Source organism: Pseudochaenichthys georgianus, chromosome 7, assembly GCF_902827115.2.
Source record: "Pseudochaenichthys georgianus chromosome 7, fPseGeo1.2, whole genome shotgun sequence".
NCBI classification, from domain to species: Eukaryota; Metazoa; Chordata; class Actinopteri; order Perciformes; family Channichthyidae; genus Pseudochaenichthys; species Pseudochaenichthys georgianus.
Genome location: NC_047509.1, coordinates 16,467,236 through 16,485,754, shown reverse-complemented (window position 1 = coordinate 16,485,754; position 18,519 = coordinate 16,467,236). Strand labels below are relative to the sequence as shown.

The 18,519-nt window shown below is 38.6% G+C and overlaps 1 protein-coding gene across 2 annotated transcripts; it reads left to right on the top strand.

Moving 5' to 3' along the window:
* The first annotated feature begins 3,761 nt into the window (after positions 1-3,761).
* On the top strand, positions 3,762-16,674 carry LOC117450066 (putative helicase mov-10-B.1). Of its 2 annotated transcripts, none has more exons than XM_034088070.2 (22): positions 3,762-3,829; positions 5,228-5,430; positions 6,714-6,807; positions 8,382-8,529; positions 8,849-9,071; positions 9,397-9,483; positions 9,942-10,101; positions 10,177-10,331; positions 10,920-11,087; positions 11,456-11,562; positions 13,132-13,331; positions 13,463-13,560; positions 13,970-14,067; positions 14,146-14,244; positions 14,357-14,462; positions 14,715-14,832; positions 14,910-15,101; positions 15,555-15,623; positions 15,721-15,846; positions 16,013-16,101; positions 16,196-16,312; positions 16,439-16,673. In XM_034088070.2, the coding sequence occupies exons 1-21, from the start codon at positions 3,812-3,814 to the stop codon at positions 16,305-16,307; spliced, it is 2,670 nt and encodes an 889-aa protein (XP_033943961.1). In that variant the 5' UTR covers positions 3,762-3,811; the 3' UTR covers positions 16,308-16,312; positions 16,439-16,673. The 2 variants fall into 2 exon arrangements, with proteins under 2 accessions (XP_033943961.1, XP_033943962.1); XM_034088071.2 differs by lacking the exon at positions 3,762-3,829 and adding an exon at positions 6,137-6,286 and having other exon boundaries at positions 5,344-5,430; positions 16,439-16,674.
* Positions 16,675-18,519: the final 1,845 nt, after the last annotated feature.

The following is an 18,519-nucleotide window of genomic DNA, read 5'->3' as shown; positions in this document are numbered from 1 at the left end:
GCTGTGCGAGTACTAGAGTGTATAAGGGTGCCAAAATCAGTGACAGGCCATTCTTCTGCAAACAGGTTTTCAACAATCTCTTATCTAGTATTTGCTCTCTCCTCATCTATTCTCTTGTTTATTCCCCTCCTGGAAAAAACTGCCCCTTGATTACATTTCCATCCACTAGCTACATTTTTCAGAGAGGCAGCGCTTTAATAAGTAACCAGCTGTTACAGTGCATCACCAGAAAAACTGAACACAGTTATGGGCTTATGTGGAAAAGCAGTGCTATACGTTTATGTGTGTGTGTGTGTGTGTGTGTGTGTGTGTGTGTGTGTGTGTGTGTGTGTGTGTGTGTGTGTGTGTGTGTGTGTGTGTGTGTGTGTGTGTGTGTGTGTGTGTGTGTGTGTGTGTGTGTGTGTGGTGGTTCTGTGTTTCCGATGTGACCTCAGTGGCCCAGGCTGCCTGTCTATTAGAGCAGGGGCTATTAGACCATCAGAAAGTGAGAGCATCCCCTCTCGCCATGGTGATAAGATCAAGGCATTCCGACGGCCAGAGCGGTCATTACCCTGCTCTCTAGCCCATAATGTCCTTCCATTAAAACACCCAGTTGCCATAGAAATGCAGCTGCGGCCGTTTAAGTCATTTCTTGGCTCTGCTGTCTCTCTGGGTCATTGACACACAAACACACAACGCATTGACATGTTGTCAGATAAACAGTTACACATGCACACTGCTATCAGTGGCACTATCTCTCTCTTTCTCTCACACACACACACACACACACACACACACACACACACACACACACACACACACACACACACACACACACACACACACACACACACACACACACACACACACACACACACACACACACACACACACACACACACACAGATGCAGAAACACTGCATCTCTGCTTTCTGTGGGGTCGTAGCCTCCAGGACAGCGAGGTGATCACTGAGTCACATTAACACAGCAGGGCTGAGAGAGAGAAATGATGGTACAGTAAGACAGTCCGGACAGCTGAGTCATCTTACAGTCTGACAGCATCCAGCTTCAAACACAAACATGGGTACGCAGACAGATAGGAGGCTGACAGAAACACACAGACCAACAGACCCATGCACAGCACTAACACAGGATAAACAAACACCTCGGATTGTTCTGAAGATTCTGTGTCAAACAAACGTGACCCCTTGTTTCTCCAATCGTCTTTAGGCCGTTTCCAAATGTTCTTCATTGTTATAGACACCTCCTACTCTCAGATACACACACAAATAACACACATGCACACACACTAACCATCAATAGACCCTGAAACTCACAACCAGCAACACAACTTACAGAATCCTCTATTGTAAATCCTTAGAAACTATTGTAATGTATAACATAATTGTACCTGTATGTTGGTCTGAAAAAAAATATATATTATATGTAGGCCTATATGTATTATATGCAATTATTAATAGACACTGTATCAAGATACTGAGTTGAATTGCACTTGCAATGACAGTAAAATATTGATTGATATCATAATACATAATGATGTTATTTATAATACTGTCCCCTATTTCATGATGAGGTTATGTGGGGTGTGTCTTATTTACTGTCTGTAGAAAAATGATATCCTGATCCATATAACAAGCCTGACACAAGAATAAATGCAAGTAATTACAACACATGTGACAGTGCTGCCATTAATGTCGTGACAGTCACTGAAAGCTCACAAAGAATCGCAGACACACCAAACAGTAAACAGATAAGTTACTGTGTCTGAGTGAAGAGACGACTTTTAATCAAATCAAATGAATCTTAATTTATATATCACTTTTCAAGTCTTTAATAATAATAATACATGTAATTTATATAGCGCTTTTCCTTGTGCTCAAAACACAAATGAGAGACAAAATACATTATTTAAAAGATAATAGCCAGTCATTATCACGTAGAGCTTGTTTAAATGTTAGACCTTTAATTGAAGAAATGCAGCAAAAAGTTCTGCTGTAACACACTCAGCAAAGATTAGTCTGCATTGCCCTCTAGTGGCCACAGTCTAAATGTTGAAAAATATCTAACAGGCCCTGGAGGAGAGAAACCCCTTGTCAGTTGGGAGCGGAGACTCCCCGGTGTGGGGATATACAGTCTATGGTGTGGGGCAGCATCAGAACAAACCCACAATCCCTATCCCCTTTCAAATCTTAATTTTGCGCATTTTAATAATCTAAAAGACTGACAATAGCAAAAGTCACACACAAATATAACAACTGTGTTATTACAATTCCAGCAAAGCAAATGTCATATTTCAGCATCAATCAAAACCAAATCAACCACAGTTACCAAAATGAAACTACAGCTTAACCTTAGCATGTTTTCAGCTTCATATCAAATTTGAAATTCCAATGATCAATCAGCCATTTCCAAGGAAGGGTATTCTTACCTTAATTTTTAAGAGTAATAAACGTATTTAAATATTTGAACTATCACTTACAGTAGTTCTGATGACTTCGGATGTTGGAGCTGAACACAGAATCATAGTACACAATTCACTCTTCCTGTGCACACTGTTCTTGCATCATCTGGCTTCCCCGCGGTCTTTTTTCTCAATGTGTCAAAACCACAAAGCCTTCTTTTTCAGCAATTGGTATAAAGACTTACGCTTTAACCAACATGAGTTCTGGAGCGTGTGCATAGTTCAAAAGTTCAGCATGTTCCAAGTCTGGTTTCAGATGTCTGGTAAGAGATCTCTAAAAAATACTTACTTTCCATCAAACCAAAATAAAGCCAATTATACATTTAGTTGAAAATGATACATTTCATAGAGGCAGGATTTGTAGGTCACTTAAACAGCAGAACTGTCAACGATGTAAAACACAAGCCAGCTGTTTTAGACTAATTTACTAAATTATTTCTGTTCATGAGGACCAGATTGCAAATTAACTTTGTAATGGTTTCACTCCCTCAAGTCATCCTATTTATATCTCAAAGACATAAACAAACAACTGTTTCATTTCCCCCTTGGTTAACAACTTCATTTATGCAAAAACTACAACTACAAAACTATGGTTTGTTTAATATCACATAACTAACGTCTATTGGCCATTTATTAAAAACAATAATTGTCATCTTTAATATTTAAAATAATGTGTCAGTGTCCCCCTGATAGTCTACCATGTACATATATATATATATATATATATATAATGTACTGTGTTCAATGTATTCTGTTTTATAGATAGGTGGCGGGCAATACATTATGATTTGCAAATATAAATATCACAATTTTCTCAAAAAATAAATAAACAAATAAATTACTTACAAGGTGACATTGTAACGCACCCCCATTTAGTAATATGTTTAGGAGCTAATATAATATATAATTTTACAACTTGAGTATAATTAGAGCAAAATATGTGAATCTATGTTGATATTGACCTGGGCCAGTAAGCAGGAATATGTTGTGCACCCAACCATGCATGCGCACTGCGCAGAACAATTAGGCCATGGCGTTAATTGGCACATAACTCCAGGTGTGGTGTTGGATAATGTTTCCACATCGATTTGTGATTCTCTTCAGCAAAATTATCTCAATAGTGCCTAATCAGACGCATTTGTGACTCCTAACCATAACCTGATTTAAATAATTTCCAGGGGTAAAACCTTTATACAGTCTATGGGTAAAAGTAAACACACCTCTGTACACTTGTTGACATTTTAAAATCTGCATCACTTGCAGTTGCTATCGGTTACTGGGATTCTGTTTATCTTTAAATCTAAACCTTACTTTATATGCAGTTTCTCTCCGGTGTCCCCTGCTGACAACATGTTGCCCTCCGATAAAGTACGTTTTTATAACTTTCTTATATGCTTGCTAAAGAGTACATTATGTTGCTGTGATATCAAAGTTAGCTAATGTTAGTGCTGTTTCAAAGCTAGCTAGCAGATTTATTCATTTATTTTACAGTTTTAACTATTAATCATACAATTAAAATGTTTAAAGTAAATCACCAATTTGCTAGCTTAGTGTTATACTTACCTATAAATACAGTTATAAACGTTGTTCATTAACGCTAGTCAGTCTTGTGTCAAGCTGATCCGTGTATGCTAGTTAAGCTAACGTTAGCTTTCCTCCTGGTGTTTCACTAAGCGGATTCATGAAGCATACTATGTCTTTGGCATGGAAGTTACACCTAGCTAACTAACCATTGTTATCACTGTATTTCCTCGTCCAATACCATAAAAAAAGTCAGGCACAGGAGTACCTTCAGTGCAATACTCATTCCACCAAGACAGGTGCACAACCATAGACTGAGTTTATAACGCGCACAACAGAGCGCCTCTTGCCATCAGAGTGTTTCAGTTGTACTCTTCCCAATTAGACTGACACTGGACTCACTTCACTATCAGCAGCTAATACCGTCTTAAATGGTGCTATTCAGACTTTTCTATGTTTAGTAACTTGTAGTAGGCCTATGTTAACTGGCTGCCATCAGAGGTGGAAGAAGTACTCAAATAGTGTAAAAGTAGAACTACCAGAGTGTAGTAATACTCTGATACGTTAAAGTCCTGCAATCAAAATGTTAATCAAGTAACAAAGTACAAAAGTATTATAATCCAAAAAAGATACTTAAAGTACCAACATTAAAAGTACTCATTATGCAGACTGGCCCATTTTAGAATATGCATCATATGTTTTGATTATAAATATTAATACATTAGATTGTTATAAAAGCTGACGGTGCAGTTTAACTACTTGATATACTGCAGGGTAACCTGTGAATTTTACTCCAGGTCTTAAAAGGTGTTACATGTTGTGGAGTAAAAGTACACTATACAGTACATTCTGATTTGTAGTTGAGTAGAAGTACAAAGTAGCAACATATTGAAATACTTAAGTTAACCAGAAGTACCTCAGAATTGTACTTTAACTACAGTACTTGAGTACATCTACTTACTTTACCCCACTGGCTGTCATGGAGGTTATGTGAACTGAACAACAACATTTCTTTGGAGGAATAAATGCTTATTATATATTGAGTTCCGGCATTATGTTTTGTGGTGTTCTAGGTTCGAGGCTGCCTGAAAAATTAAGCATTGCATTTAACACAAGCAAGAACTCACAACAGATATCATGGTGTAATGGACATAAGTATACAGGATTCATCTATAATGACAACTCATTGCATAGTCATACTGCAGCCAGTGGGTTAATTATCTTTCTGTTTTCTTGTGTCATCAGGACCAAATGAGCTTACTTGAACAGGAGAGACTGCAGCCGCAGATGTTGCCTGCAGTGCAGTCAGCCCAGTATACACTACTGAGAAAATATGGTGAACTGAATGGGCCACAACATGTATCCGATGTGGAAGCAAAGACGGCTCAGCAGGCCCGCAAAAAGATTGCAGCTCGTCTGACAATCGCAAAGTTATTTCATCGATACAGGTTAGAAAGCATTGAATTAGAATTTTAAAGCTCAAGCTGGTTAGAAGGTTGTGATTACTGTTATTCAAAGGTACTGTACTACCCAGGTCACATGACTTTTAAAATGTTTTGACTAGGTTAGGTTTAGTTATAGGGCATTCTATTATAGTTTGCTCAAACTTATTCTTTATGTTTTTACATTGTGTATTGTGTGTTCTTTAGATATGCTATAGATGTATATATTTATGCTTTTAATTAGCATATATTAACAGATTTTAATTTAATTTGACTATATGTAATGCCTTTTTTGCTCCCACTGTAAAACACATTTCCAGATTTGGTAACAAAAAAAACATACTTTATCTAATGTTATCTAATAAGGCTACAGGGAAAGCTAACTTAATCCCAAGGTTTTTATTAGTGAACCTACCTACCATCAGACAGAAGAGGATTTGAGAGATTAAGCAGAATCTTAGCACTTGACATCTGGTTTTCAACTATACTCAATACAGTGCACTTTATTGACTATTTAAACATGTTATGGGATTGTAGACATCAAAACAGTGCTAATGGAAATAAGGAGTTTTTCTCAAAACCATCTGCTCTGTCTACCAAGGACAAGAGACAGGAGGAAGCAATGCAATGATAAGGAATTCACAACATGATATACACCTTGAAAGGGAGCTACATCAGCCCTCAACTGAAGAGTTTAACCCCTCCTCCACAGCATCTGTCTCCCAAGCATGATACAAATACAGCACGTTTAGTTGGGACAACTGCAATTATTTAAACCAACAGCAAACTCTCACTGATATATAATGAGTCCAAGGAAATGCCAGGAACCAGTGTGCCAGAAGCTGTGTCTATTCCTGTCTGGGTAAGCACTAGAAAGTGATGCAGTCTGCTACAAATCTGGCTTATCAGTTACAAATGCCATGCCATGTTCAGTTTGCTCCCATCATACACAATACTTGGACAAAGGTAGCTCTGCAGAATATTTGATGCCCATGGGATTTGTAATTAATGGTCTTCTTACTCACTACCTACTAATTTTATATTACACTTGATAATAGCAGTACAGCAATTCCAATTGAGCCATTTATGAACATATCTCGACCTGAGAGGAAAGGTTGTGATATTGCTGCTATATTTAAAGACAAGTACACTTCAAATCCCACACTTAACTACTTTCAGACCTCTGAGGTCTTGTCAAAAACCAAACTACTCACTGTTATCTCAACACATTTTGACAATCTCTTCTTATCCTCTATTACTTAACTATTACTTATTATCCTACAACACAGGGCTCAGCTGATCTACAATAAACACAATGTCACCGTCACCGCAGATACTCCGACAAAGGGAGAGAAGATCTGCCTCACTGTGTATGACAACAATGTGAGTATATGATGATTAATAAGACATGCTTTTTGATGATTAAGCTAAAGAATAAGTGCAAATATAAATAAAGTATGAGTAAAGTAAAAGCCAATCGTTTGTTGCTCATTCCTTTAAAGAAAAGAGTATTCTGACTATATATAATTACCTAATGTATTGCGTGAGCCCACACATCTCTGTTATCCTACAAGGGCCTAGTGTTCTTATATGAATACTAGGGCTGTGCATCTTCACTGGTCTCACGATTCGATTCGATTACGATTATCCTGTCAACGATTCGATTCGGTTCGATATCCCGGTGCATCCCGGTGCATCTCGATTCATACCAATGCGTTGCATCCTCAATTTTCTATATTACTGCACATGGCTTATTTTTCATCAATGCATACATGCAGTCAATACATATGAACTCTCTTTTTATTATTTAGAAAGTGCTTCAGAAATCAATAACATAAATGTCTTGACATTAATTTATAAACCAAAATAAATGAATTGTATAGGTCTAGCCTCCGTGTGTGAAGTTGTTCCATCCTCAAAAACAAAAAGCTAATGCTTCTGCAGTCTAGCTGCAGCTTCTAGCCACGGCCTTCTGTTAAGAAAGGACACTGAATGTCCTGAATGAGGCATCACACACAGGACGTGAGTCTGAACACAGCAGACAACAGGAGTATTTACAACAGCATATACAAACTAAAATACTGCATGTGGGTGCACACTTACATTCTCTGTTTTACTGTTACATAAATCCAATGAATGAAAGATAAAATTAGCTTCATTATATCTCAGTGATTAAGTGAATAATAAAGTTTCTATCGGGTCACTATAAGCATGTCACTCATTATTTTCAGGGAGGGGGCGGGGCTTGGAGGAACGGAGAGGAGACGGTGATCGCGGAAGCTTTTTTCCTCCTGCCTTCACAAACTTTACACACGTATATATCATCTGAAAATTGCTAGAGGACATTCATACTCTGCAATCCAAGACTTAATTAAATACACCAAAAACCTGACATGATTGTAACGCGATTATTTTTGAAAAACATAAATCCCTGTCTGTGTCTCTGAGCCGCAGCAACACGGAGTGATTCAGAGCGGGTCCTTCTGCTGTGGGTTCTGGACTGGTGTTCTTGTGTTGGTGGATAAAGCAGACTGCTCCGTGTTCGGTGTTGCTGTGCCGCTGTCACGTATGTTCCCTGATCTCTGCGTCACCGACCGATTTGATATTAAAGTGACAGAAAAAACGTTATAGTAAAGCCGCGGCCGGAAAATCAGGAAGCAACGTTACTACTCTATAACCGATTATCTTCCGTCACTGCATCGAGACCGAATCGTCCACGTCCGCATCGCAATGCATCGTAGAAACGATTATTTTCAACACCCCTAATGAATACACTATGACTAAATACACTTGATGGTATTAAGTCTTACCTAGGTACAATTCCTAAAGCAGTCTCCAAGAATGTGCATATGACGGCGGATGTGGGTAGTAAGGGGTCATATTTGTGTGCGAATGCATTTGGTTTTGCTGCAATGACAATAACTAACAATTTTCATTATACATTTCCTTCCCAACAGATAATGGTGCCCCTCACTGTGAAAAACTCTGAAGTCAAAATGGTCTATTTATCTTTTTGGGCTTCTGAACTCGTAAAGGACATTTTCACTGTCAGTGACTGTCATGGAAATATGATCAAGACGCTAACGCAACTCCCTCTTAGACCAGGTATGACAAAGACACTTACAATCAAGAGACAGGTCTCATACGCCTTATGCGAAGTACTCCAGAAAGTATTGTGTTAGATTAGGCTCAGCACTGGGGACAGTTAAAACTCAGTGGTTTATCAATGAGGATGCTGAATTCATACTGTAACACAACACATGAGTTATAGCTATTTCATGTGGTGTATCATAAATGTATTATTTTATGATAAATCCAGCCTTGAAATATCTACTATCTTCAGTTTAGTATTTATAAATTAACATTAATGAATATTGTATAAGCCTCATTTTCTTCAGCTGTTTTCCTCCCATGCACTTTCTAGGAGAGGCATATCAAATCCAGGTCCATTTCAACTCAGAGCATGCAGGCTTCTATGAACAGCTACTGGTCTTTAAGTTTGAAACACGGCTGCAGTCTACAGATACATTTGAGGTTATGCGCCTCCTGGAAATCAACCAACGAACCTCATATGATGAAGAGCCCCTCACTACAGTCCCAGACTCATTGTGCGACATCGAAACTGTGAAATGGGTCCCTGTTGAAGGGTAAACAAGTTAATATAATGCGATATAAATGTTGTTTAAATATATGTGTTGATTCGAAATCGTCCAATACAGACACATTTTATGTTTTCACAACTGACCTAATAATCCTAATACATCTCTCATGGCCTTTTTCAGACTTGAACCAAATGTACAGAAAGTTTAAATGTGTAAAGTTTTACATTTTCTTCTGCTTCCTCTCGGACAGTCTTAAATCAAATGGAACACTGCAATTGTTCCCAATTTAAATAAAGCAGAAGGCAGATGTTTTGGACAGTACTATTGTTAATCATTAATGTCTTGTGTTCTTTCTTGTTTTCCTCTTCAGTTTCAATTATTCGTTGCTTCCCATGGCGGTGCCTTTGAAGGGTTACGAGATGCCAGACAGTATAAAAGATCTCAAGCAAACCACCATGTATGTATTTCAAAGTACACAAACACACACATATACACTAAATGAGAAAGTAATAATAGTGCATAATCTGTACTAGAATGTATTCATTATAATAAGGTAGTGGTTACCAAATGTTGTGGTATATTGTAAATACTGAGCTTCATTATCAATAAAACAGGTCAGGGCAAAATGTAATAAGTAAAAGAAAATTGAATAATGACTGTTGATATTACATAACACATCGAACCAGTTCCCTGCATTTTGATTCCACACAATATTGTTATAGAAAATGTTTTGCAATAGAAAGGGTCAGTTTGTAGAGGCAACTGGTTTTTACGACAGATGCAAGAATACAAAATACAGTTTCAAATTAGAGGATCCTGAGTGAAATGCCACTTTGAGCCATACACTTCCAAGAGAGGGAACATGCCTGCTAAGCCTGTTACAGTGATCCAATTTGATTAAGCGTGTTGTTTTAGGGAGCTGGAGAAGATGCCTCTGAACTGGGGAAACTATCCGACAAAGTTTCACCTGCTGCTGCATCTCGAGGAGCTCCAGCAAAAGACAGAAATTGAGAAATACAACCAGGATGCGCCCCTGTTCAGACACAAAGACAACAGAGACCTTCTCATTCTGAAGGTCGTACACAAACACACACACATCTCACATCTAAGAATAAAACCGTAAATTCACATTAACATTTTGTTTGATCAGATTGCATGTGCTGCTAAGAACTCCCATTCGAGGCTGGTCGGGAACAAACTGCGGCTGTGTCCTTTAAACCCGTTAGGAGGCCTTAATGAGACATCTTATGAAGCCTGGGTCTGTCATGTGGATCTGGAAAATATGTGGCTGCAATGTAATAAAGGGTAAGACAATTGTTTAAAAACAAGATGTGGACTAATGGGATTAAATGATGAATCCCTTGAGGTGTTGACACAAAAAATATTTGATTGTCTGGTGGTGTATTTGCCCAATATAATTCAATCTATATGCACCTTCTTTTTTTTACTGCTGCAGATTCAAATCAATAAGAGATTGAGCTATAAAACAGCATTTTGCTCCAAGTGCTAACCAAAAGATAGACTTCAAATTGTTTCTGAAACAGGGGTTTCAACACTTTTCATTAATAAACAGAGCTAAGAAGACAGAGAACTCTGATTTTTCTGCATTTAGTTTGTTTCACAGCTGGTATTGCTCTAATCTAAAGTTGAATGTACTTTCCTGCAACAAGCTCAGGGCTTGAAATTAAATAAGTACATGCAACAACATACTAATAATCACTGCACTTCTTCAAAGGTGTCCTAGGGGAGGATGGTAGGTAGTTCTTTTAGTACTTAGTACTGTAGACGTGGCACTAGGAATACATCTTAAAGTGTTTTATTGTTTGTTTTCCGCTATGTTGAATGTGTTAAGTTGTTCACTCTTTAGTGCTGCTCTTATAAATATAAACACAGGTTCCTGAGCTGTTTCAGGGATGGCATGAGGTTCCGTTTCCTCTTCTTTATCAACCGCATGCCATTGCGTAACCAGCACAGAGCAGTTGAGCTGGTGCAAACTCACAGACTGATGGAGGTGCTGTTCCCTACTGGAAAGTTTTCTTCCCACCATTCACGCCTAGACAGGTCAGAGTTCCTCAAGGTCAAGAAGCCAGGGAAAACATTATGATACGAACAAGGTTATACTTCAGTGCTGTCTTATTAACCTACTGACTTACTGTTTGTCATGCTGCTACTCATTTTTTACCCATGTTTGAGTACTTGTTTTTTATTAGACATCTGCCTTTTCTCTATATTTAACATGTTAGCAGATAAAAGACAAGCAATAGTTAAATGTCACTTTTTTCGCTACAATAATACATCACATTGACCCTTGCTTTTTTCCGAAGCAACTTACATATACCATGGATGCTTGACATGTTGGCTGCAGTGGGAGAGGGGGGGAGGGGTCAAACCTTTAACCTTCTTTTGCACCTCTATCGCCCTGTCATTAGGCTGATAGAGCTTGAAAGCAACCCTGAGCAGTGCAACGCCGTTCTACATATTGTAGCTGCTTCAGCAAAACCTTCCCCATACCTGGTATTTGGTCCACCTGGAACAGGTACAGTATATGCATGTGGGTTAAAGGTCTTCTACCATGCAAAATGCACTTTTTAATGTCCTTTATACATAATTATGTGTCCCCGGTGTGTCGGGGAATTCACAAAGTGTCAGAAAACAAAGCCCTCTCTCTTTTCCTCCGTACCCAAATCTCTAAAAACGGGGGTACAACAGAGCTGATCCAGATTTGCGTCCGATATGACGTAATATCGGAAATGTGGGCTGGCTTTACACCCACGGCCCTATCAGAAACAATGCTATCAGAAATAATGCCCGACTGTTTTGGACGTAATATGGTCTTTGTTTACATTAGCAAGCATCGCTAACACTCAGAGCTAGCCTGTACTGGAGAGCAGGGACGTGCACAGACACTTGGAGGGGCTATTGCTCTAAACTGGAAAAAGGGCCTCCCCCCGAAAAAATATATAAGACCAAAACGATTATTACATTAATTAATTTGAACAGTAATTCACAGCTAAGGCAACTACTTGCATTCAGTGACTTGATTTTTTAAATGAAAACCAGGGAAATGTTTTGTTTTGCGGTCCATATCTCATTAAAATATCTAATGTTAGTAACTATTAAAGAAAACATGGGGACAATTCAATGTAGTTTGACCATTGCAGACATACTGATAAAATAGGGCTTCTATAATTACCTTAAATAAACTCACTAATTAATGAAACCAGTTCAATATGCATTATTCTTATCATTCTTTATGAGCGCAGTAACGGTAAGGTATCTAATTACTTATTTAGTATTCCATAACTTAATAACAGAGGTGGTCAAATTAAAGTAGAGACATGGCAGAAATCCTACAATGAAGAGGGCATTGAAGTGTTCTCTGAGAGAGGGCGATCAAGAGAAGAGAGCGAGCGGCCCCGTCGAGGGAGTTTACCATGCAGGCAATTACATGTAAGAAGAAGGAGAAGAAGAAGTCAAATGAAGCTGGTGTGTTTCCCGCAGCGAGACACTACAATAGTAATTGTGGGCTTATTATGGTGATTCGACCACAACAGAAAGAAAAAAAAACCTCATGCTCTCTCCAGAGGGGCAGGTCAGCCATAAAGGGGAAACGGGCCGTTGCTCGGGCAACAATAGCACGTACCTGTGCACGCCCCTGCTGGAGAGAGTATGTGTAAAAAAGCAGGAAATTAAAAAAGGAAATCACCTTGTGGTAAACCTGCAAGAGAAACAGCGTTTGAGCTCCATACTGTTTAAGAAATAATCCTTGATGTGGTTTGAAACATGATATGGCGTTTAATCACGGCAGCATTTAGCTGTATCTCGTAGAATTCTGAGCAGGTACAAGCTCCCCCATCCTCTTTTTTTCCCAGCTAAGGACCCAGAATCAGGCCTGAAATAGATGGATATGAGGGATATCTAAAATGCATGATCTGTTTGTATTTTGAGCAAAACCCATCATAGACATGTTTTTTATATATTTGTATATATCTGAGACCCATAATATATGCCTAAAAATAGCATAGGAGACCTTTAATGCCTTGTGATGCTTACGTTTTGAATTGTATTTCCATTTAAAATAACCTATTTTACATGTTTTTGTCAGGAAAAACTGTGACTTTGGTGGAAGCCATCAAGCAGATAGTGACAAGGCAGCCCTGCTGTCACATCCTGGCGTGTGCCCCTTCCAACAGTGCAGCTGACCATCTATGTGAGAAGATTCGGGCAGGAAGCATACCCACATCCATGGTGTATCGCTTGTATGCCCTAAGCTACCCTGTGGCAAATATCCCCCCAAAGAGCTTGGTAATACCAATACACAGAGTGTTGCTGCTTCACCTCCATCAAATATCATCATTCATTCTCTGAGACCATTGTTTTAACTTGTGTTGCTGTTGTGTCTGTACAAATGTGGGCTTTTGTTTTGTTTTGTATAGTGCAACCTGCAAGAAAAGACAAAAACACTCTTGATTCCCCATAAAGAAATTCTGATGTGGCAAAGGATCTTGGTTACCACCCTGCAAACAGCTGGAAGGTACATTACGTTGTTACATTCTTTTTTAATAGCCAATAAGGATTTTAACCGAACATATGATCATTTTTGACATTTCACAACAGGAAAAGAACAGGAGAAATAATAGTAGGCTACAATGAATGGCTGACTTTCATTTAGGTGTATCAGTTCCAAGTAGTGTGGTAGCGTGCATGCTCGCTCAATAGCATGGTTTACTGGGAAAAGCCATAACTAATGTAACTAGGTACATCTCTGATTCATCAGCAAGTGTCAGCAACAAGACACTTGCTAAACATTCAACACACTTCTCAGCCATAGCAGCAGCATTACTCACATATATAAGCACATAATCCACTGTGTGTTACTATTACTAAACAGCAACTCCTTTATCTTAAATATCTAAATATTTTTGATTTGCTCTCTCCTGCAGGCTAGTGTCAGGAGGGATTCCTCCAGGTCATTTCACCTATCTATTTGTTGATGAAGCAGGCCAGGCTACAGAAACAGAGTGTATCATCCCTTTAGCAGGTGAATAGCAAGCAGAGCTTTAACATCACTATTTTAAATTCTGCATGAGGTGTGACCTAATTTGTGTTTGTTCCAAAGGTTTACTGGATCCACAAACATGCCAGTTAGTGCTGGCTGGAGACCCTAAACAGTTGGGCCCGATCCTCTCATCCGTAGTAGCAGAGAAACATGGCCTAGGTGAGAACTGTCTTTTCCTTTTGAACATATTGGTCAGGTGTTTGATGTCTGTTTATTATTGTCTGTACCTAAAGCCATACAAACAAATATTTAAAATAATTACTCTGTGCAGGTGTGTCAATGTTGGAGCGTCTGATGAACAACATTGTCCTTTACAAGTCACATGAGACGCACGGGTTCAACAACCGCTTTGTATCCAAACTACTGAGGAACTACAGGTGCAGTTGTCATGATGCCCTAATGAGTCACGTTGTCCTTTCACAATGTCACTTTTGAATCAAATCAAAATCAAATCAAGTTTTATTTATAAAGCATATTTAAAAGCGATTTTTGGTCGAGCCAAAGTGCTGTACATGTAATAAAACCACATTACGACAATCACAATGAAACCACGGGCAACCATCCCATGCTTTTGTCTGAACATGTCCATAATTCACAATAGCCTTGTTTCCCTCTTCACTCTCTCTCAGGTCACATCCTGCCATTCTGAAGATTCCCAATGAGCTCTTTTATGCTGGACAACTTCAGCCTTATGCTGATAAAGCGACATATAGTGCATACTGCGATTGGGAGTGCCTGCCCAGAAAAGTAATGTCCACATGTGCACACACACAAAGTCTCTCTCTCTTTCTACCCCTCACTCTATTCTCACGTCTTTTTCTCAGGGTTTCCCTTTGATCTTCCATGGAGTGGCAGGTACTGATGAACGGGACCATAACTGTCCCTCTGTTTACAACATGGCGGAGGTGGAGGTGTTGAAGGATTACTTAAAAGCCCTTGTTCGGCATTTTCGCAAAAAGGGTGTGACCAAAATTGAACCAAATGAAATTGGCATCATTACCCCGTACACAAAACAGGTGAATATGTTATCACAATAATCTGGATGTATTAATAGACTTGGATATAATACAATATTCCTGGAAATACAAAATTAGCTTCTACTTCTTCTAAGGTGCCGAGAACTAAACAACACAAAAACAATCGCCTATGAATCGCAGTACACGTTCCTGTAGACCGCCATTATTAAAACACTTTAAGATTATAGAAAAGCTGTTTTTATCTAAATATATAGATAGATATCTGTCTAAAATCTACAAAACATGCTGTACAATATGTTGTGTGACAATGTAATGCGGAAACAACTTTCTTTGGATTGAATAGGTTTCTTCTTTGAGCCAGTATGTGTCGTATCCAATATTGCTTAAGTGAAAGTTGCGCATACGTTTGCGTTTGAACAAGCATTAAAGTGACCACAACCACATCTAGTTAGAGTAATCCTGTTAATATCATCTATGTTTGTGTTCTGAAAGGTGGAGAAAATTAAAAATGCCCTTCAGACGGACAAAGATCTCAGGCAGGAAAACTTAGAAAACATAATGGTATGGGGATAGAAAGTTATTGTGTGTTTGTTACAAAACATGTTTAATAAAATACATTTTGGAACAGCATTAACAATTTGCATTTCTTTTTTCATAGGTCGGTTCAGTGGAGAAGTTTCAGGGTAAAGAGTGCAACGTTATTCTGGTGTCTACAGTGCGCAGTTATCCCAAACTGACTGCACACAAGCAACAAGTTTCTATAGGCTTTGTTGATAATGAGAAGGTGAGAAGCATTGCAAAGACACACAATAACTGAAAGGCAATATTTTTACAAGATTTCCGTTGTATTTTACATGCTCCTTTTAGAATGTTGAGTTCCTTTCATGCCTGCACAACAATCCAAAGACACTTCTTTAATACATGCACCCTAACAAAAACTCTCTCCTCAGAGGTTCAACGTAGCATTGACCCGAGCACAAGCCTTACTGATTGTGGTCGGAGACCCGAGAGTCTTGAAAACTGAACCAATCTGGAACAAGTAAGGACTCATTGGTCTAATTCTCTTTCAAGTTTTGTTCGGACAAATACATATCGAATTCCAACATGCCTCATAAAATCCCTTCTCTTTGTAGATTCATCCATTACTGCTCGGAAGAAGGGGGTTACCGTGGCATTACAGTGTCTGATGGAGAGGAAGAGGAAGAAGAAGAAGAAGATGCACTGCCAAATGTACACTCAGAGTGACTTTGGTAATTAGCACATTCACCAGAACTCCCACACATTTTGCTCTGTTTGTCTTTCCACTGTCCTAAAAATCATCTTGATGACTGAGGAATGTTTGGTTTCTCTTTCCGCATTTGATCTACACCCCACAGTGAAGAGTGATTCAGAAACAGCTGCAACCATGTTGAAGGAGCAACACCCCTCGCATAGGCTGAATATTTAACAAAACAAAAGCAAGAATAAAGAACTGGTTGAGAAACTAAGCGTGAGTGTACGTTCACTCAGAAAAGACGCAGGGCAAAACTGCATATCTGAGTCATTACTTTCCTATCAGATTGACTTTTTGTGTAATAATTATCATTATTAGGTTATGTAAAACCGGCTGTAGAAATAACAACTTATTTTTTTATATTTCGACCAACTAATGTGAACAAGATGTTTAAGAAAATTGAAGTGGAAATAGATTTGCAATTTAATCTGATTTCAAAAAGAAGAGCTATGTTCCCATGGTTACAATCAGTAACATCTGCTGACAACTGACACATATAGAAAAACATTGACTTACTTTGTGGTTTGCTAATTCTTGTGAAACAAGAAATGCTAGGGGAACGCCTATGCATATGTATTTATCAGTTGACATTGAGATGACTCATCAAGTTGTTGAGTAAACAGATATTTTAATATCTGTAGTATTTTTATCTTTTTTTTTTATCTCATAACCAAATACTTGTTGTAATAATCACAAAAAGAAGTCATCATCAAGTGTACCAATTACTGTTATGATAAGCCTCCTGTGTGTTTAATGTGTGCAATTTAATTTTCTATCTTCACCCTTTTTTACAAGTTGAGTACTTAAGAAGCTTTATTTTTTAGCCAATTTCATCTGTAAAGAGGGAAACTAAAAAACAAGGCGTTGAAAGTTTAACAGAGTGCGTTATCATTTATAATCTGATAGCTGGCGATGCATTACATTACATTGCATTTAGCTGACGCTTTTATCCAAAGCGACTTACAATAAGTACATTCGACCAGGAAGACACAACCTTGAAGAAAACAGAATCATATAAGTACATCAGGTTTCATAGAGCCAAGTATTTCAAGTGCTACTCAACTGGCTATAGATAAGCCAGTCCTTTATTAGTATATAAGTGCTCTGTTAGCAGTTCTTTGTTAGTAGTTCTATCGCTCGAGGTCGAGTCGAAAGAGATGAGTTTTCAGTCTGCACCGGAAGGTGTGTAAGCTGTCTGCTGTCAATGGGGAGCTCATTCCACCATTTTGGAGCCAGGATAGCAAACCCACGTGTTTTTGCTGATGGGAACTTGGGTCCCCCTCGCAGCGAGGGTGCAGCGAGTCGTTTGGCTGATGCAGAGCGTAGAGCACGCGCTGGGGTGTACAGTTGAACCATGTCCTGGATGTAGGAAGGGCCAGATCCATTCGCAGCATGGTACGCAAGTACCAGTGTCTTGAAGTGAATTCTAGCAGTTACCGGAAGCCAGTGAAGGGAGCGGAGGAGCGGAGTGGTGTGGGAAAATTTAGGAAGGCCAGACAAAATAACAAAAAACAATGTAGGAAACAGTTGCACAAAGTCATGATCTCAATCTAAATGATCTTTGTTACTTGTAACACGTTTATCTTATTGGCCTCATGTATAAAGGTTGAAGGGAATCCAGTAAGACTTTCCTTGCACCCTTTAAACAATAGGTTTACGTTTCCTGCATTAGGGTGGGTTTAGTACTGATAGGCACACCTATTATCTGGATGTGTGTGTGTGTCTGTCTACTTCACTGAACTACCACAGCTCGCAATCTCATGCCAACAACATTGTTTTTTTAAAATCAATTTTTGATTAATCTGCCTCACATTATAACAGATTATTTGGCACATTCAGAACAATAAGGTGAATACATTTTATAAAGGACTATTTACCTGGTCATTTTAATGTAAACATCCCCATTTTAGCAATAAAGGGCCATGGATAAAACTGCTCTACAGATGTTAACATTTCACTCTTGTTTATTATTAGACTGCAGTCAGCATGGTTTTGCTTTATTGTATCTTCCATGTTCTGCTACATCCTTACAGTTATAACCGAGTAGGCAGCATTATACAGAATAAAATGACAATCTGACAGGTCACGTTATTACTGACTGTTCACTGACTGACTCATCCGGATCATGTGTTTGTATGACTCCTCTGTTCCACGTAGTTAGGAGTTTCGCTTTGCCTCTTTTGG